This window comes from Marmota flaviventris, chromosome 3, assembly GCF_047511675.1.
Source record: "Marmota flaviventris isolate mMarFla1 chromosome 3, mMarFla1.hap1, whole genome shotgun sequence".
NCBI lineage: Eukaryota > Metazoa > Chordata > Mammalia > Rodentia > Sciuridae > Marmota > Marmota flaviventris.
Window position 1 is genome coordinate 46,130,589 of NC_092500.1, and position 21,207 is coordinate 46,151,795.

Here is a 21,207-nt window from a genome sequence, read left to right on the forward strand (position 1 = left end):
GGCTGTACCACTGAACTATACTCCCAGTATAACATGAATTTTTAAAATTCACATGCCTAAAATCAATCAAGATCTGTACCCTCTCTCTGAAATAAAAGAACTGGTTGGTGTTTGAGGATGTAGCTCAGTTGTAGAGTACTTGCCCAGCATGTGCATGTGCAGAGTCCTGGTTTGATCCCCAACACCACCAAAAAAAAAAGTGTTTGTATATCTTTCTCCTTTTATTTAGTACTTTCTTAGTTTATTCTTTCATATATATCTAGAATCACTTATGCTAAAATACATTCTTTAGAATTTTTTAAATGTGTGACTCTTTTATTAAAGGTAATTTCTTTGAGTTTAGAATTCTAAATTGGTTAATTTAAAGTTAACCAAATTCTAAATATTCTCACCATACTGAAGTTATTTCTGACTTCTATTGATTTTGAAAAGTTAGCTATTAGACTTTTTTTGTTGTTGTTACTGGGAATTGAACCCATGGGCACTTTACCATCCCTAGCCCTTTTTATTTTGCTAAGTTGTTGAGGTTGGTCTTGAACTTGTGATTCTTCTGCTTTAGCCTCCCGAACTGCTGGGATTACAGATGTGTGTCACTGTGCCCCACTAACACTCATTTTCCTTAGCGTGGTCCCTAATGACCAGTGTTTCTGTCAACTTGGCAAAAATGCAGATTCTCAGGTCTTACCCCACATCCCCTGAATTGTGAGCTTTGGGAGTGGGGCTCAATAATCTGTATTTATCCCACTCTCCTGTTGATTTTTGGTATATACTAAAGGTTGAGACTCACTGAACTGGAGTAATGACCCTAATGCAGAAATCAATATCTGGTATATTTGGGTTAGAGTAAAGAGGGCTATGCTATTAAAGAAGAATGAGGGTATGAATAGTGAGAGAGAAGAAATTGGGGATGGCAAGTCGGGCACGTCATATAGAGCTCTGTAACAACTTTGATTTTTTTTATTCTGAACGAAATGGGGAGCTGTTACAGGGTCTTGAGACACGGATGAACATAATCTGTTTTATGTTTTCAAAAGATAATTCTAGTTATAGTCAAGAATATTCTATAGAGAGTAAGGTTGACTATATTCACTGGTGTTTTTCTTGAAATTTTGGGGTTTCTGAAATACTATACACATTTGGATATTTTTTATAACTGATTTTTTTTTCTTTTTTTTTTTCTTAAAGAATTGCTTTTTCTCAAAATTAAATATAAAAAAAACATCTGGGAAGGCGGCTGGGATTGTGGCTCAGTGGTAGAGTGTTCGGCCCTGCATGTGCGAGACCCTGGGTTTGATCCTCAGCATCATATAAAAATAAATAAATGAAATAAAAGTATTGTGTTCAACTACAACTAAAAAATAAATATTAAAAAAAACAGCTGGGGATATAGCTCAGTGGTTAAATGTCTCTGGGTTCAATCCCTGGTACAAAAAAAAAAAAAATTACTTTTCTGTGTAATTTACTATTTTTCATGTCCGTGGTGGTCCATTTTCCTGGGATATTTTTATTGTTATGGTTTTAACTGTCATATATATGCTGATGACTCTTACTAACAACTTATTTAAGAATCCTAGTTAATAATTTTTTAAATACTGTGTGACTGTACAAGACCAATTTGCATTTTGGAGGTTTTGAGTAAAAGCTGAAATAATTTTATTGTTTAGATCAATGATCCGTGATAGGACAATGCCTGACTACCCAGTTGGTCGATTTAAACAATAACCTGTGTTTATAATTTTAGTGTAAAACTTTATGTCTGAAATTTATGGTTTGTACTTTTTTTTTTTTTTTTTTAAATACCTTTATTTTATTTATTTATTTTTATGTGGTGCTGAAGATTGAACCCAGGGTCTGGCACGTGCGAGGCGAGCGCTGTACCGCTGAGCCACAACCCCAGCCTTGTACTTGTTTTTAAGGTGTCATTTTTCTCGTGATATTCCTAACAGGGACATGGTTTGGTTTTGCATCAGAGGGAGGTGCCACTTTCTATAGTCAAGTGAGATCTTAATAAACTAGTAAATTTCTCATGTAGGAGAAAAATCTACTGCTTTCTATACTTATTATCAGAATGATTTTTATGTCTTTTTATTTTGCCCCATTTTTCTCCAATAGTTATTTCTATTTTAGTATTTTTTGAATGAAGTATGATCAGTTTTGTTATAATGGGGCATATATATTCCTAAAAATCACCATACTGCAAATTTATACAACAGAAACCACAGGGTTCATGGGGGAAAATGGGGCTAGGGGGATTTCCTCAAAAACTTTTGTTAGTGGCATATGAAAAAAAGATAATAATCAAGGAAAATAATAGCATAGCTTTACACATAAAATGAATTAAAAGTGCTTGAAACATAAGTATGTGTGTAGAAATGGAAGATTTGCCCTTATGCATTGTTACTGTGAAGTGGGACAAGAAGTGGTACTTGAAATCAGTAAGTGGTGACACCAGATGTGGATGGGGTGCTCATAACACACATAAATGAACTGAGGTACCTGGTAGAGGCTAATGTGTGCTTTCTGTATTTCTGAATATCTCAGATCATGTAAGTACAGTTTTCTGTCACTTTTAGTATGTCATTGAGACATCCTTTATAATTAAATATGAAACTTGTGTTATGCTCAAATTATTTTTTAATATATCAATCATATTATGACAAATTCACATTTGCAGAGTGAGCCTTATAGTAGAATTCACCTATCTCAAGATTTGGTGATACCCTTCTGTTTGTTTTATCTAGTGTACTTGGTTAGTTATCTCTTAATTTATTGAATGAACTTCAAATTTTTTCACAAGTAGGCCCATTTGAACAATCAAATTAAGATGTTTGGTACAGTGATAGGTGTGGTATTGTGGAAAAAATAGTAGGTTTGGAGTTTATACTAGTTTAAATTCTAGCTTTGCAACTTGAGTTTGTCATTTTGAAAGATTTTTGAGTTTTAAACTTCAACCATTTTAACAAAAAATTATGTATATCAATACTACTGTATATGATGTGATTTTTTAAAAGCTGTTATAGATTAGATAATATATATATAAAGTTTGATACTTCAGAAACTGGGCCCTAAGCCAAAATTCTGGGAAAATGTGGAAATGGATTTAATTTTGTTGATACTTAAACTGTTTCTGCTGGTGCTGGTCTAGATAAATAAAAGATCAGTTTTATGATGTATACATTCAGTATAATCTCTAAATGTCAAATTCATTTCAACTGTAGAGAACTAGATTAATTTATTCATCATAATGCCTAACTTGTAAAGCACTGGATTTGATCTTCAGCACCACATAAAATAAATAAAGATTTAAAAAAAAATTTTAAAAAGATATTTTTGCTCAGATTTTTATTATTTTATTTTAGATTGAATGTGGTTATCTTTTAGAATATTTAAAAGATGCTGTTTTATTTTAAAGGATTAGAAGATAAAGAACAAAATTTAACAAGAAGAATTAGTACCTCAGATATTCTATCTGAAAAGGTAAGATATGCCTTGTGGGATTGGATATCTCTCCTCTTTTGAAATCATTTCTGTAACTATTTGGACATAAGTTTTAAGATAAAGTGTGTAGAGATATCTTAGAGTCTCCATTAGGTTCTGCAAATTATGTTACATTGAAGTGTTATGCACATTGGTAGATGATTTTCTTGTTTGTTTACTGTTTCGCTTTTGAAACTTTTAATTTTGATGAGAGAGATTCTTTTCCTTTTTTTTCTTTGTGGATTATCCTGTATGGGAAAGCTTTGGAGTTAGGTAGATTTTGACATGGTATTGGATTCTAGCTGCTCCCTCTTACTAGCTCAATGAGCTGTCAGCTGTGTAAGCACTTTTTAGACTTTGCTTGCCTGTTTTCTACAAAAGGAGTTTAATGTCATGTGTTGCCTGCGTTGTTGTGAAGCCTCAACACAATAAAGTGCAGAAGCATCAAACACTATGTTTAAAATAGTAATAGACACTCAATAACTCAAGGCTTTTTGTTGAATTCATTAGAGATCTGAAATATATGTAATTTCTTCTATTGAGACTTCAGTTTGTTGTCACGAGTAAATTGAAATGATTCAGAGCCTAGGAGCTTTAGGAAAGATGATCCTGAATTTAGGAATGACAGACACATGTACATGGGTGTGCATATTCATATACACATAGATACACACTCATAAACGTTTCTCATATCCTTAGAATAATTATGCAAAGCAAGTTGACATATATGTTTTATAAATGAAGTAAAATTCATTTTGGTAGATAAAATGACTTGTTTAAAGTTACATAGAAATTAGGTGTGCAAGCAAGAATTGAATTAGGTTTTCTGAATCCTACCTAGTTCAATACTCTTCGTAGCTTGTAGTTGTGTGACAGAATCAGTGATTTCTTTTTTTTTTTCATTCTAAAGGAAGCAGCTGCACAGAGTAATCAGTGTCTCAATGGAGTAATATTAAACTGTAGATCAGTACTTTCCAATACAATTTTCTATAATAATGGAAATGTTCTATAGCTGCATTCCAATATGATAATTATGAGTCATGTGTAGTTATTAAGAAACTGAAATGTGATTGATGTGGCTTAGGTACAAATTTCTAAATTCAGCTTTAGTTAATTTGAATCACATTTGGCTCAGTACTACCATATTGGACAGTATAGCTATAGAACTTGAGTACAAAGCAATAGAATTGGGTATGTTTAAGTGAGTTAAGAACAATTATGATAATTATTATTATTACATGTATTATTTACATGTATTTCCCAGCAGTGGAAGTGGTAACTGTATTCTGGTTTGGTTAAATGGAAGTACAAAAGTATATGATAGTAATTCAGTTAGAGATTTATGGTAGCAAATATTAAGTTAGGTAATTAGGTAGGATCCACTATTTTCTTTATGCTTAGGAGTAGAAATAATTTAATTGGATTTTGGAAAAACATTATTACAGTTTACTAATAAGAAGAAATGATAACAGTGGCCTTAACCTTTTGCAGTGTTAAACTCTGATTCATCTGATTCCTCTCTTTTTTTTTTTTTTTGGTACTGAGGATTGAACTCAGGGACACTGAGCCATATCCCCAGTCCTATTTTGTATTTTATTTAAGGACAGGGTTTCACTGAGTTGCTTAGTTTCTTGCCGTTGTTGAGGCTGGCTCTGAACTCACGATCCTTCTGTCTCAGTCTCCACAGCTGCTGGGATTACAGGCATGCGATACTGAGCCCAGCTGACTCCTTTCTTCTGCTCCATAACTTCAAAGGACCATCCTAACCCAACCCATCCCTAATCCATGGACTCTTAATAAAAAGAACCTTTGCTTGGGAAGCCTGGCATTTTTAGTTTATTGTAGTTAAAATGTGGAGAATGGATTAATTTTTAAAAATTATCTCAAAAATGTAGTGGAGGAAGGGTTGGGGAAAGGTTGATCGGCAGGTACTAAATTATAGTAATAAAGGGAGTAAGCGGTTCAAATGTACATATCTCCTAGTAGGGTGACTATAGAGAACAGTTAGGTACTATGTATTTCAAAAAGCTTGAAGAATGGATTTTGAAAGACTTCCCATTAAAGAAATGATAAATATTTGAGGTGATGGTTTAACCCTGATTTAAACATTACATAATGTATACATGTATCAAAATATTGCATGGTACTCCACTAATATGTATATTTTTTTATATACCAGTTAAAATTACTATTAAAAAACATATAGTAAAAAAATATGAAGTTATGTCATTTAGGAAAAAAGTTCCCTAAGATCTGCTTTTAACGTAGCTTCCTATTTGAGTTTTCCTAAAGAAGCCTAGGGTGTTCAAAATATTTTAAATATTCAGATAAACATTTATAGGTTTAGACCATGAAATATTCATATGTAAGCAAATTTCTACAGATTCTTTTTCCTTCAACAGTGTAGTAAAGAAAAAAATATAAAGTTTGCAGGCTTGAACCTTGAACCTTGACATGCAGGATATCTGTTCTTTGTATTACTTATGAATTTAATAAATCACATGATTATGGAACCACTTCATTCTTTTTATTCTTTATTCCTTAACCTTTTCTTCTTCCATCTGTTGCCATCAGAGTTGTATGGTTTCAAGTTTGGGTAGCCCTATAAATGCTCATGTCTAACTCACAACTTTTCCTTTATACAGCATCCTTTTCTGTCACTTGTACTCTCTTCCTCCAATCCTACATATTTAAATATATGCACAAAAGCCTCCACTCATTGATCTTTTCTGGGTTATAGAAATTTAGTTAGGATCTTGAGCAATGGGAAGTAAATTAGTTGCCTTTTAAATATTTGCCTGAAAACTAACTTTAAATTTTAATCTTGTTATCAATTTGACTTGATGAAATGTTTATTAAGTAATAGAATTTAAATAATTTAACTGTTTAAATATTTTAACTTTTTTTTTTTTTTTTTAATTTTGTTTTTAAAGAAGCTCGGTGAAGATGAAGAGGAGCTATCTGAGTTACAACTTCGACTTTTGGCTCTTCAGTCAGCCAGTAAAAAATGGCAACAGAAAGAACAGCAGGTGATGAAAGAAAGCAAAGAAAAATTGACTAAGACAAAAACTGTACAGCAAAAAGTTAAAACCAGTACAAAAACACATTCGGCCAAAAAAGTTAGCACAACAGGTGATTATTTTTATTAAATTCTTTTAATTGAATTCATGCATCATTAGTTTCTGGATTTTCATTTAGAAAGTTTTGAGTTTGGGGAATTTTAAGGTTTTAAAGTAAAGGACAGTCTTGTAAAAACAGAACTTAGAGGAGCAATTGTATACATGGGTCAGTGATAATGAAAAAACATTTAAAAGCTCTTTTAGCACCTGATGTTTGTGTATTTTTCATTTAAAGCAAAACAGGCATTGAGGAAGCAGCAAACAAAGGCGTGGAAGAAACTGCAACAACAAAAAGAACAGGAAAGACAGAAAGAAGAGGATCAGCGGAAACAAGCTGAAGAAGAAGAGAGAAGGAAAAGAGAAGAAGAAATCAGAAAGATTCGAGATCTCTCAAATCAGGAAGAGCAGTACAATCGATTCATGAAATTGGTTGGTGGAAAGAGGAGATCAAGAAGTAAAGTAAGGAATGCAAAAATATAAAACGATATAAGTGTCCTTATGGTCTTGTTTCATAGACTCAAAAGTTAACTAAGTAAAACTAAGTAGCTTGTGTTAGAGATTCTTTATAAATATCTCTTAGGGAGGAAAGAAGGTATGATTGGGAATGAATCTTTTGTACTCACAGATATTAATAGTAGAAGAAATGACAAGATAAAATTTTGGCTATCAAAGACTGCTTTTAGCTTTTTGATCACTTCCTACTTAGAAGAAAGCAAGATTAAATTGTGGTGAGGACATATTCTGGAAATGATTGTTTCTTAAGTATAGGATTTTATTAATTTTTCATTGTTCAGTAATGTAGAATGAGAAGTATTTCATGATTAATTGAATTGGCTGTTTTAAATCATCATGTAATTAATTACTTTAGTGCTTGTGGCTGTTTTGTATTTAGTCATTTAGTGTTTGTTATGCATTACTGTGTATAAGTCAATGAAAGTATCTGTCTTTATGTGTTAGGAAGTTTACTGGAGATTTTATATTGATCTAATGCTAGTATCAGTGATGGGTTTTTTGGAATTTTGTGCTTAAAGAATACTTATGAATGTACGTTTATAATGAAAAATAGAGGAAATTAAAAAGTAAGAGTTTTTTAATTGCAGGGAGATAGGAGTTAGGTTTACTTAAGCAAGAAATATAATGAATTTTCGTACTTTGAATTTTTACAAAGTACTTTGATATAGTCTTTCACTGGAGATAAGGATTAGTTTTACATTGTCCTTTTGTTTCCATCTGTACAGGTTTTGCTAGTTTTTAGTTTGTAGGGCTGTCACTGTGAGCCAAACATTTTAAGCAGAAAACAACACATATACACAAACACATTAACCCAGAGTTTATAGTTTTCAGATATTATTACTTTATACATAATTATTAAACATAATAATTTTGGGGAAACATTCTAATACAATTCTTGATGACATAAAACTGACATTTATTCACAAAGAGAAGCCTTAAGTTTTAAAGAGCTTGATGTTGACAGGCATGGTGGCACATAACTGCAATCCCAGCAAGTTGGGAGCCTGAGACAGGATTGCAAGTTCAAGGCCATTCTCAGCAACTTACGGAGACACTGTCTTAAAAATAAAAAATAGAAAAAGGAATGTAGCTCAGTGACAAAGTGTCCCTGGGTTCAGTCCTCAGTACTGAAAACAAAACAAAACAAAAATACTTGGGGTGATCTTTTTTGTAGTTCCTTTTAGATATATATGACCAAAGACTGTGTTTGACATATTATACATACATGGAGTATAACTTCCCATTCTCGTGGTTGTGCATGATGTGGAGTTAAATTGATCATGTATTCATACATGAACATAGGAAAGTTATATCCGATTCATTCTTCTGTCTTTCTTATTCTCATCCCCCCTTTCATTCGATGTGATCTTATTTTATAGAGGAATAGCTAATTATTTAGTGGCTCAGCAACTATGGGAAATTTCGTCTGTTAGAGTTCATTTTCTGTCTAGTGCCATGTTTATAAAGCATCCACTGGAGTGTACCTGTCCTGTAGATTGGATTTCCCAAATCTGATATGGTAGGAGACCTAACTGAATCATGATTTTTTAATACTGTTCCCTAGAAGATAATTATCAGTTCTTTTATGATTTATAGTCTAATAATAGCCTAAGACAGAAAATGCTTTGAAACTAAGAAAAACATGTTGTATACTTAGTCATCAGATCCTGACCTGAGGCGATCCTTAGATAAGCAACCTACTGATAGTGGAGGAGGCATATATCAATATGATAACTATGAAGAAGTTGCTATGGATACAGATAGTGAAACCAATTCTCCAGGTATGATCCAAAATTTGAAACATTTTCCTGTTCATAATTATTAGAGAATGGTCATTATGTAAAACTATGAAAGAAATGTATAATGAAAATAAGATTTGCTAATGAGTTGTATAACCATAGACATTTAATGTTCAGTAAACCTCAAATGTATATTAATCTTTTATTCCCAAGTGTTTCATTCTAGATAGCATTTAAAGGAAAAGGATTGATTAAACTCTATGTTAACAGTTTGATCTAAAAAGTGAAGATTGTGGAAATGATGAGACTATGACTCTTAAAACAACAACAGCCACCCCTTTATCTTTAGAACCAAGATTCTTTCTGCTTTAGTTAAAAAATATTAAAAAAAGAAAAAGAAAATTGTTAATGATTTTAAACTTCCTATCCATTTCTAGTGATGATGCTTTATAGGATTTTGTAGTGGAAAGACTAGTTAGAACAATATTATTAATACTCTTGTATTTCTATTAAACAGCTTTATGATCTTTACATTTTAAATTGTTCTTAAAAATTTATACAGAGAACATACTTTGAGTTTTGCCAGATTTTGACCTTTTTATTGTATACCACTTTTAAGAAGTACAGTGTTCTTAAGATGGGTATATATTCAGATTTGGGCCTCTAGTCAACCCCCATATAAGGCATGTAGATAATGTCTATACTGACTGGTGAGACAAGTGGGATAAAGAGGAAATATTCATTTAAACTAGTCAGATTGGTCAGTGCTCTATCTTAATTAGGTTGCATAGGCTAGCATTGTCTCTGTTTTTGAGGACTAGGGGAGACTTGGCTTTTTTGAGGTTCAGTGGTGATTAGCTGTGAGAAACCTGTTCTTTTAATAATTTAAAACACATCTGAGTCAAATTTGGCATTCCAGGAACTGGAGTACTTGGAAGATCACTTGATTGCTCAGTGTATTTCTCCTTGTGGCATATTTTGAGACTGTATCAAAACTGGAATTTGACTCTGGTATATGTGTAGGCTAGAGAGAAAATAAAATGCATATGATTTAGGTAATGTTTATCAAAAGTACTCATTTTTAGATTATTGTTTTAGGCTGGTTAGATTGTGTTTTTATTTTATAATTTACTTCTCTTTGGTCAATTTTTAATTTTCTTGTTTTCAAATTCTTGGAGATGATTCACTGCAATTCCCAAATACTGACAATATTATTAATATTCTTGTATTTCATTAAACAGCTTTATGATCTGTGCATTTTAAATTGTTCTTAAAAATTTACACAGAGAACATAACTTCAGCTTTGCCAGATTTTAACTTTTTACTGTATTAATATAAGCACTTACACTTTTAAGAAGTACAGTGTTCTTAAAATGGGTACATATTCAGATTTGGGCCTCCAGTCAACCCCATATAAGGCATGTGGATAATGTCTATACTGACTTGTGAGACAAGTGGGTTAAACAGGAAATATTCGTTTAATCTAAAATATGAAAAAATGGGTTAAATGTTGTAGTAGGTGGGAGCTGGAGTTGTGGCAAGCGGTAGAGCGCTTGCCTGGCATGTGTGAGGCGCTGGGTTCAATCCTCAGCACCACATACAAATAAATAAAAAAAAAAAATAAAGGCATTGTGTCCAACTAGAACTAAAAAAAAAAATTTTTTTTTAATGTTTAAGTAGTTGTTATTTCTAGCTTTTTTTTTTTTTGGCTGGTAGGACAATACTTGGGCAGGATTCAAAGGAATTTTTCTTTTCATTATTTCTTAAAAAGAATGTTTTTTAAGGAGAAAAAGTACGTTTTTTAGCATGCCGTTTCCTGCTATCATTAGCTGAAAAGGGGAACAAAGAGAGTTATGAGTAAAAGTGGAACAAAGTGTGAGTTATGAGGGTCTGATCAGCTTAATGTGAATGCTTGACTTTAGGGTGATATGACAGTTTTAAATGGGTAGAAAACTTGTGGTAATTCTGATTTTTATCAGGGATTAATAAACTATAATTTTCACTCTACCAATATATACTTATATTTCTTCAAACATGCATTTACTATGTTTATGTTAAGTATTTATGTTACTAAACTCTTACCAAAAAAATTTTTTTTACAGCACCTTCACCAGTACAACCACCATTCTTCTCTGAATGTTCATTGGGGTATTTTTCTTCAGCACCATCTATTTCTTTGCCCCCACCACCTCAGGTTTCTGTAAGTTTGAATTGATAATTATTTCTAAGAAAATTATTGTGTTGTCTTATGTCTTTTCTAAATTATTTCAAAGAACTGACATGAATGGTTAGGTTTGGAGAATGCTTAAAAAATCAAAATCATAGTTGGGTGCAATGGTGTACACTTATAATCCTGACAACTTGAGAGGCTGAGGCAGGAGGATTAAAAATTTGAAGTCAGCTCCACAATTTAACATGATCCTGTCTCAAAATAGCAAGGCCTGGGGTTGTACCTCAGTGGTAGAGCACCCCTTGGCTCAATCATCTGTTGTACAGATTACCTTTTTTTTTTTTCCCCAGAAATTGGCATTTAAAGGTGGATAGGATGCTTCCAAATATTAATTCTGTTCCTTCTCTTTTGATGAAAGCAGTTATTTTATTTATTTGTTTATTTTTTTTGGTGCTAGGGATTAAACCCAGGGCCTTGTGCATGTGAGGCAAGCAGTCTACCAACTGAGAGGTATTTCCCCAGCCCCGAATACAGTTATTTTTAATTTGAAAATATAGCAAAAGCATTGCCTATGGAAGTTAATTTCTTTTCTCTGTCTTCCTCTTAAAAGAACTATCAATTCTATTAAACAATTAGGAAAAGGAAAAAAATTAAAAAGAAAGTGAGGGAATCACAAAGTAAAAGTTCTGAAGTAATTTCTAGATTGAGAGAACCTAGAGATTTTCATTAGGTAAGAGGGACCTTTTCATTTTTCATTTCCTAGGTAGAGCTCTGGTGTCTTCCTAGAATGCTAGTGAGTGAGGGGAATATTAGAGCAGAGAGAGAGACAAAAATTACATTTTTTTTTCTTCCTTGAAATGTTTTGTTTTGGGAAGTGGGAAATGAATGAGCTAAATATCAAGAGAATTACTAAAAGCTCTCTGAAGCAAAAATGATTCCAAACTCAGGGAATCATTTGTGTGAAATTAGTTTCCTTTATGGATAAACTCTAAAAATCCATTTTATAAGGATTTAAGAGAGTAGTGATGATTCTTCTTGACTTTTAAGTTACCCTGAACTGTTATTTCTGGATTCACTTTGGTTCCTAATTTTAGTTTTTAATTCTTAAAATTTTATGATTTAATTCTTATTTACGGATTATATAATCAAGATTTTTGGTTTTGATGTTTCTACTTATTTTCATCTAGAAAAAACAACACTGTATGAAGTGGGCCCTTTTTGGTGTATGTGGGGGTGCTGGGGAGAGAACCCATGTACTTTATCACTGAGTTACATCCCCAATCTCAGCACTATATAATTTAATTCCTGTATCTTCTAGAGTATTAAGTGGAGATAAGACTAAGAACAGAGAGTTTTGTATAATTACCTTGAAGTTTATAAATGTTTCAAATATTGATTTTTTTTTAAATTGCAAAAATAATACATTTTCATAGTTGATGTTGAAATCTGGGTTGGTTTTGCACTGACAGCTAAAATAATAATATAAGGTTTGCTTTTTTCTAATTTAATTGCTTCAGATAAACATTTGGTGTTGATAAATTTACATTTAATTATTCTTTCTTTTTTTTTTTTTTTATAGTCTATGCCACCTTTGAGCCAGCCTTATGTAGAGGGCTTGTGTGTTTCTCTTGATCCTCTACCTCCTCTGCCACCTTTGCCACCTCTCCCACCTGAAGATCCAGAACAGCCTCCAAAACCACCCTTTGCAGATGAGGAAGAGGAGGAAGAAATGCTACTTCGAGAAGAGCTGCTTAAATCTCTAGCAAATAAAAGAGCTTTTAAGCCTGAGGTAATTTAGGAACCTGAACCTCTAGGTGGTGCCATTGAGCTTAATTTAAGATAGTCCTACCTTTTTTTCTGATTATTTGGAATTTATTAGGCTTTTCAGCAAAGTAGGGATAAGTGTAATAATATATTTGAGGACTTTAAAGATGACAGAATGTCTTTTTATTTAGAAGTATTTCAAATCTCTTCCTTGTTTAGGAAACATCCAGTAATAGTGACCCACCTTCACCTCCACTTCTGAATAATTCACAGCCTGTGCCAAGAAGCAATCTATCAATAGTCAGTATTAATACAGTATCTCAGCCCAGAATACAGAATCCAAAGTTTCATAGAGGACCTCGTCTTCCACGAACTGTTATCTCGGTAAAAACAAATACAAATGTTACTTTTATTCAAATGACCTGTGAGGAATTTGTATGAAGGTTGCTGTCCTGTTCCCCACTGTCTAGTTTATTTGGTGATAGTGTGTTTGGGAAATAATTTAGATGGCATTATGATTCTTTGTTTTATTTGTAGTGTTGAGAATTAAACCAAGGGCCTTATCTATGATAGGGAAGTGCTCTACCACTTAGCTACATTATGATTATTTAAAGAAAGATAAAAGTTAATGAGGAAGATGATCATAGTAATGTCTGGAAAGACTTAAAATATAGAATATTTAATTTTTTTTGGCATATAGCCAGTACTGGTGGACTGGGACACAGTAATTATTTAATATAACTGAAAAGAGCCAGACACTACCTACCTGAAGTCATTTGTTATTTTTGTGTATTGAAATCCAAAGAGGTTAAATGATTTGTCCAAGGCCACATGCCTAATTGTTTGAAGAATAGACTTTCATTATCTAAAGTAATAAATTCATTGTCTTTGTAGCTTCCAAAGCATAAATCAGTGGTTGTAACACTAAATGATTCAGATGATAGTGAATCTGATGGAGAGGCTTCCAAGTCAACAAATAGTGTTTTTGGTGGATTAGAGTCCATGATTAAAGAAGCTAGACGAACTGCTGAGGTAAGTGCTATAATGAAAGGAGAAAAGAAAGAGAATTTGTCCATAGTCATTAAAATTTTTATTTTTTCCTGAAAATTGGATCTTAAGAGTTAAAGAATTTTAATACATTTATTTGTGGAAAAAAGTATTTGTGCTCTTTATGTGTACTTTATATAATGAAACGTGTAAATCCCCTCTGTGTGTTTCCAATTAACTATTCCCTATTCAATACAGTAAAATTGAGTAATTATCCTGTGTAGTAAGGAAATTTATTTTGGAATTTAATTATGTTAGCCAGACAATTTTTATTAAAGTATGTTTAAAATACAGTGTTTATCTTTTTTTCAGCTGCAATAATTGTTTAGATATGATTTAGTTAAATGATTTTCAAACATTAGGTCTTGAGTATTTGGTGGACTATAAATTGATTGGGTAGTTAATAACCAGCATTGTTTTTTTTTAAAAGTTAATAGAAAATGGTGAAGATATTAAATTATTTCTAAATATGTTAGTATATACTGAGTTGCAATGCAAAATGTAAATCTTGCATGGGTCTTTGAACAACTGTTGATCTGGTTGACTTCAAATATGTTTTAGCAAGCGTCAAAACCGAAAGTACCTCCAAAATCTGAAAAAGAAAATGATCCTTTGCGAACACCTGAAGCTTTGCCTGAAGAAAAGAAGATTGAATATAGATTGTTAAAGGAAGAGATTGCCAAGTAAGTGGCATTTTATGTAATTCAGCTTTAAAATAGATGCTGTTAACCAAACTTCCTTTTGTCTATATAAACGTTATTGGTGCTGGAAAATTAGGTGATTTTCATCCTAAAGTTCATGTTTTTATGACTTATACAGATGGGGGAGCCAGATGATCATCTTTAGAGTTAAATGCAGTGAGGCACTGAGATATCTTAGGAAAAGATAAAAGCAGTCAGAAAAGAACTACACTATCAACTTTGAGTGCAAATGAGTCATCATTATAATTAATATGATTAATATTTTTATTTTTTGAAATATGATTTAAAGAAAAATAGCCTCAGTTTATTTTTTGGTATAATGCATCTATATTATTTTAGTCGTGAGAAGCAGCGTTTGATTAAATCAGATCAGTTGAAGACAAGTTCATCATCACCAGCAAATTCTGATGTGGAAATTGACGGAATTGGCAGAATAGCAATGGTAACTAAGCAAGTTTCAGATGCAGAGGCCAAACTTAAAAAACACAGGTGAGTCTTATCATCTGATTACATGCTTCATTTCTAAATGTTCTTATATTAAGAGGGATATATTTTTGTGATGTATGTCATTAATAAGCATATTATAGGATTACAAATTCTTACACTTGGTAGAATTATAAAAGTGTTTCATTTTATTGAATTATACATAAATTACTAGAATTAACATTTTTAATAAAAATACCAAGTCCTCAAAGAAAAATTATCTTTTTTGGATTTATACCTGGCTTACTCATCACTACAAGCATTTCTAAAACCCTTCTTTGGGAAGTTTTCTTCAAAATCTCTGTCATATTTTTAAAACTATTTCATTGAAAGTGCATTTTTATTATTAAAGGTAAGCTTTGATTGTTGGAAAAATTTCAGTAAGATACATTGGTCAAATTGTGGTATTTTTATGAAGTGAAAATGAAGTTATGATCTTCTTATGCATTTTGTGAAATTGCTATTGCTGAGAATATGTGTAAAACCTCTCAGGAGTAACATGTCGATTATAGAATTCACTTGCATGGCCATGTGTGGTGATGCATACCTGTAATCCTGGCTAATAGGGAGGATGAGGCAGGAGTATCACCAAGTTTGAGGCCAGCCTCAGTGACATGCAAGACCCTGTCTCAAAAATTTTTAAAAAGGGCTGGAGATATAACTCAGTGGTAAAGTGTCCCTGCGCTCTCTCCCCAGTAATGTAAAACAAAACAAAACCTGAAAATGAAAGGCTCATTTTGAATTAATTAACCCTTTTTTCTTAGAAATAAGTGTATCTTTTTATATATTTTTCTCACTCTAACCACCCTGACATCATCAGCTGATGCAAAACAACATTGTTTTAATTACCCTCAGTATTTCTGAGCTTTGTTCTGTTAGTCTGCTTTTAGGTTTGCAATATAAAAGTGGGGTTTTATGCAAAAATAATAGGACTTTTTAGTAACCGACCAGTTGTTGAATTTTAAACTACAATAGCAAAAAGTGCAGTGATGAATTAACTTTAAAAACAACCACTAGAAGTTTGTTCATCTGTAGTTAATTAAGGAGAAAGGAGTAGAATTTATAGCCTCATTTCTAACATTATAGCCACCTTGGTAGTTTTTCTTAAATTATGAAAAGAAGGTAATTTGGGATGTTTTTATAAGGCATTATAGCCGTCTTAAGGAGATAGTGAATATATAAGGTTTTATTAAATATACAGGTGCATTTTCCATTTTTGAGCAAGACCTTAGATAATAAGTATTCAGAACAAAATAAAATACATTTAAAAATAGAGTTTATACTCAGTTTTGGATATTTTCTTACACTACTGTATATGTAAGATGTGACATCATTTTACGTACAACTAAAAGAAAAATCCTGCTTGTTAGACTGATAACTTTTATAACAAACAAAAAGTGTTTTTAAGACTCTTTATGCACATGCATATTTCCTTCTGCCTCCATCCTTTCTATTAAATAGTCTCTGTTTTTATGATTCATTCTAATGTCAGTAGTTGTGATTGTTGAATTTGGTCTTTGTGGGGAAGATATTCTTTTTTTATTTTTTTAAAACATGATGTTCAGTAGTTTAAAAGGTCCAAAATCTATTTTAAGTTTATTCATATCCATAAATTTGTTTTTTTGTTTTGTTTTTACTTTTTTTAGTCCAAAACTTCTGTGTATCTGTGATATTTAAAGATTAGACTTTCCTTCTTTGTATCCTTGCTTTGCATAAAATGCGTTAGAGATTTATAAGTTAATTAAATGTACTTAATTATGTTTATTAGATTTTGTGGTGTATGTGTATTAATGAAGCTAAACATAGCAACTTTCTCATTCTCATGAGGTTCCTTATAGAGTCAGATTCAACCAACTTTGAACATTTAGTGTAAGCTTTTCAGTTGCAATTTATATTAACTGTGCCTTAAATTATTTCTTAAAACAATCAGTTCTGTGGTTGTTTTCATAAAATGCTATTGCCTATTTGAATACCTGTGTGATTGATGAAAATAAAAATATTTATCCCTTTATGTTCTCAGTTGCACATCAAAGTAATGTTTTATAAAATATGTTGCTGCTTTGAAATTTTTGTTTTGATGGTGTTAGTCTGCTAGTTTAGAAAACATTGTTAAGAATTTTGTTATTCTCCACTTAGGATTCTCTTGATGAAAGACGAATCTGTTTTAAAGAATCTAGTACAGCAAGAAGCCAAGAAGAAAGAATCTGTTCGAAATGCTGAAACAAAAATCACAAAACTTACAGAACAGCTTCAAGCAACTGAGAAAATTCTCAGTGTTAACAAAATGTTTTTGAAGAAGCTTCAAGAACAAGTAATGGTCCCCCTCTCTTTCTTTTTAATAAAGCCATCAAAATATGTGTAAACTTTAGTTTTTCATTGAGACATAATTTTGGAATAGTTTTTTTTTTCCTTTCAATTTAATACCCTAAAGCTGCTATGTTTGAAAAAATATTTCCTCTCCCAAGATTTTCATTTATATCTTGAAATTTTTGTATTTTCAGATTCACAAAGTTCAGCAACGTGTTACAATTAAGAAAGCTTTGACTCTGAAATACGGAGAAGAGCTTGCTCGGGCAAAGGCAGTGGCTAGTAAAGAAATAGGAAAACGTAAACTGGAACAAGATCGCCTTGGAGTAAGTTGCTTATAGAAATATTTTTGGAAAGCAGAAGATTTTTATGATACTTCTGAGGCTAAGAGATATGTAAAATAATTCAAACTTATTCCTGCAAATTCAATGAGAATAAGATTAAAGCTGGTTTTAAATGTCATCCACATTTTTTTGATGCTTATTTTTCATTTATTTTTGTCTTTTGCCTTTAGTTTTTTGTATATCATAGATTAGCTAGCAAAACTGCTGAAAAGTTAATATTGAACTGTTTTATTCTCTTATTAGCTAAGTAATTTTAGCAGGTGTATTATTGGGATAGCACAGTTATCTTGCTAGAAATTGTTTATAAAATCGCAGGAATGTAAAATATTTATATAATTTTTCTCCCTCAGCCAAATAAAATGATGAGACTGGACAATTCTCCAATATCAAGTCCAAGAAAGCATTCAGCAGAACTAATTGCTATGGAAAAAAGACGATTACAAAAGCTAGAGTATGAATATGCCCTGAAAATTCAAAAATTAAAAGAAGCCCGAGCCCTTAAAGCAAAGGAACAACAAAACATTGCTCCAGTTGTGGAAGAAGAACCTGAATTTTCTTTACCTCAACCCTCGCTTCATGATCTGACACAAGATAAGTTAACCCTGGACACTGAAGAAAATGATGGTGATGATGAAATCTTGTCTGGCTCAAACAGAGAACGAAGAAGATCTTTCTTAGAGTCTAATGCTTTTACTAAACCTAATCTTAAGCATACTGATACACCTAACAAAGAATGTATAAATAAATTTATTAAAAACACTGTTGAAAAGCCAGAACTTTTCCTAGGGTTAAAAATTGGTGAATTGCAAAAATTATACTCAAAAGCTGACAGCTTAAAGCAGTTGATTTTAAAAACCACCACAGGCATTACAGAAAAAATTTTGTGTGGTCAGGTAAGTGAACATTTCATATTCTTTATAAAATCTAGAATTAACATACCCTTATTTGCCTTAATAGAATTATTGTTTTTTTGTTTGTTTGTTTTGTAGGAGATTTCTTTGGATGTGGATTTTGTCACAGCACAGAGTAAAACAACAGAAGTAAAACCATGTCCTTTTAGTCCCTACCATAGTCCTCTTCTAGTTTTTAAGTCCTACAGGTATAAAAGATAAGCTTGAATTTCAATTTTCTTGGTTCTCATAATATTTTACCTTAAATATTTGATGATAAAGAAAAAAAATGGAATTATGGCCACTGAAAAATGGACTTGTCCTTTTAGGGAAAATAAAATGTCTTGCTATTGTATTTGAACCTTATCAGGAAGTGGAGGCTTAGCTAACTCTTTGGTTTATCAGTTCTTACTTAATCCAGTTTCTGGCTGCTGATAGAATGTGGATTCTGGATTTCTATCATTTAAGGGTTTTAGGAAAAATAATTGGGGTCTTGTAAGAATTTTTAATTTTGAGTTTTGAATTATTCTCCTCTTTAATCCAATTAGTGCATTAGTTAGCCTTTATCAGATTGATTGACATTCTCAGAAGGTTAACTCTGTAGGATATTGTATAAAATTGTTTCAGACTACTAGAAGTTGTGTAACTGTTAATGGGTTTTTTTGTTTGTTTGTTTGTTTTTTGGTAAACTTGTAGAGCACCAACTAGGTAGTATGGACTCTTCCTGGTTTTATATATTTTGGCTAGTAATGTGTACAAGAAATGCCAATATTCTATAGCATTTTATGTGGTAAACAAACACTACTCTTAGAATGTTGTTTTTTTTTATCTTCTATTCAAATCTTTTATGTTCCCAGTATAAAAGTATCTTATTCCTACCACTTTATATTGTTTCTAGAATTTATTTTGCTAGTAATTTAATTAGCAAAATAGTATGCTCAAAGCACAGAAATTTTAACTGAGAAAGAAAAGTTTAAATTTTTCTAGTTTTCTAAAGGACATTATGGAACATAATGTGGCTGTTCATTCTTCTTAGATTTAGTCCATATTATCGAACAAAGGAAAAACTTCCTTTAAGCTCAGTATCATACAGTAATATGATTGAACCGGATCAGTGTTTCTGCCGTTTCGACTTAACAGGAACATGTAATGATGATGATTGTCAGTGGTGAGTAGGTTTTATTTGTGAACATTTAATAATTTAAAAGAAGGTCTTTGTTGCTTAACTTTGATATGTGTACTATCTTTCTGTTATTTTAGGCAGCATACTCAAGACTACACACTTAGCCGAAAACAGCTATTCCAGGACATTCTGTCATATAATTTGTCTTTGATTGGTTGTTCAGAGACAAGCACTGATGAAGAAATTGCTTCTGCAGCAGGTTTTTAAGGACTTCTTTTTTTTCCCCTAAGTGAAAATTTGAGTTTAGAAAATATGAACTTTTATATAAAACAGTTGTTGTTGACATTGTTAAATAACTGTAATAATTCAGTACATTCACCTATGGCACTTTTAGATTTTTCTCCATGCAGTATAGTAACCACTAACCACATGTTGCTCTTTAAGTTTATATTAATTAAAATTAAATAAAAATAAAATTTACTTCCTAAGTCACACTGGCCATATTTTGGTGGCCATGTGTGGCAAGTGTTTACCAATAGGACAGCAGAGATTTAAGACATTTCCATCATTACAGAGAGATCTTTGGACAGAGGTCATGTTCAGTTTATTTAGAAGAAAATATTGACCTAAAGTGGGGCAGGCCCGGGAGGGGAACTGGGGATGTGGCTCAGTGGTTAAGCATCCCTGGTACCAAAAAATAAAAAAAAAAAGGAGGAGAAGAAAAAAATAATAATAATAGGGGCAGGGTGTAACTATAAAGCTCTAATAAGAAAAGTAAAAATAGAGGCAGACTGGAAGTTAAGATGGTATAATTTCAAATTATATAATTCAATAGAAACGTCTTTGACTTTGACATTGTAGAAAGTATAGATTACTGTCAGTCATTGTGAGAAGCAAGCTTTGTTAAGTTTTTCTTCGGATTTTGGTGCCAATTAATAAACCATGAGGGAATTAATTGATATTTACTAATTTAGTGTTGTCACAATCTAGAATGATGATAAATGCACTGAATCTGTTATTATCATTCCTAGTGTGGGACTTAAAATTTATTTTATTTAAATTTCATTTTAGGAAATACTTTTTTTTTTTTGTTAGTTCAAATTGGGTATAGAATGTGGTAGAATTTGCTGTAGTAGTTAAGGCAATGTAAGCCTTGCCCTCTCAAAGGTCATTGGTGTTATTGACTAGTACTTTGTATGCTTTAATTCTTAAGCTGTTCTTTGTTTTATACTCTTACATTACTATAGTTGCTGCAATTGATTTTTTTTTTTTTTAAATGAAAATAGCATTTCTCTTATTTCAGAAAAATATGTTGAGAAACTTTTTGGAGTAAACAAAGATCGAATGTCAATGGACCAGATGGCTGTTCTCCTTGTTAGCAATATCAATGAAAGTAAAGGTCATAGTAAGTATGTCTGTGTATGTAGGTGTGTGTGTCTATGTAGGTGTGTATATCTAAAAGAGACCTTTTAGTTTCCATATGACAGCAAAGTTTTTTGGCATTATGTTCTTTATATAAAATGAAGGTTA

General features: G+C 31.8%; 1 protein-coding gene across 1 annotated transcript in view; it reads left to right on the top strand.

The window, feature by feature from the left end:
• The window catches only part of Zfc3h1 (zinc finger C3H1-type containing), a 48,542-nt gene that overhangs the window by 7,975 nt on the left and 19,360 nt on the right, over nt 1-21,207 (top strand). Inside the window, exons 3-19 of the mRNA XM_027922942.3 lie at nt 3,413-3,477; nt 6,411-6,609; nt 6,832-7,055; nt 8,767-8,890; nt 10,951-11,048; nt 12,598-12,807; nt 13,002-13,166; nt 13,677-13,814; nt 14,391-14,512; nt 14,870-15,019; nt 17,150-17,324; nt 17,515-17,646; nt 18,015-18,557; nt 18,654-18,763; nt 19,591-19,722; nt 19,815-19,936; nt 20,981-21,082. Coding sequence (XP_027778743.2) covers nt 3,413-3,477; nt 6,411-6,609; nt 6,832-7,055; nt 8,767-8,890; nt 10,951-11,048; nt 12,598-12,807; nt 13,002-13,166; nt 13,677-13,814; nt 14,391-14,512; nt 14,870-15,019; nt 17,150-17,324; nt 17,515-17,646; nt 18,015-18,557; nt 18,654-18,763; nt 19,591-19,722; nt 19,815-19,936; nt 20,981-21,082 — 2,811 coding nt within the window. The remainder of the gene's footprint in view (nt 1-3,412; nt 3,478-6,410; nt 6,610-6,831; nt 7,056-8,766; nt 8,891-10,950; nt 11,049-12,597; nt 12,808-13,001; nt 13,167-13,676; nt 13,815-14,390; nt 14,513-14,869; nt 15,020-17,149; nt 17,325-17,514; nt 17,647-18,014; nt 18,558-18,653; nt 18,764-19,590; nt 19,723-19,814; nt 19,937-20,980; nt 21,083-21,207) is intronic.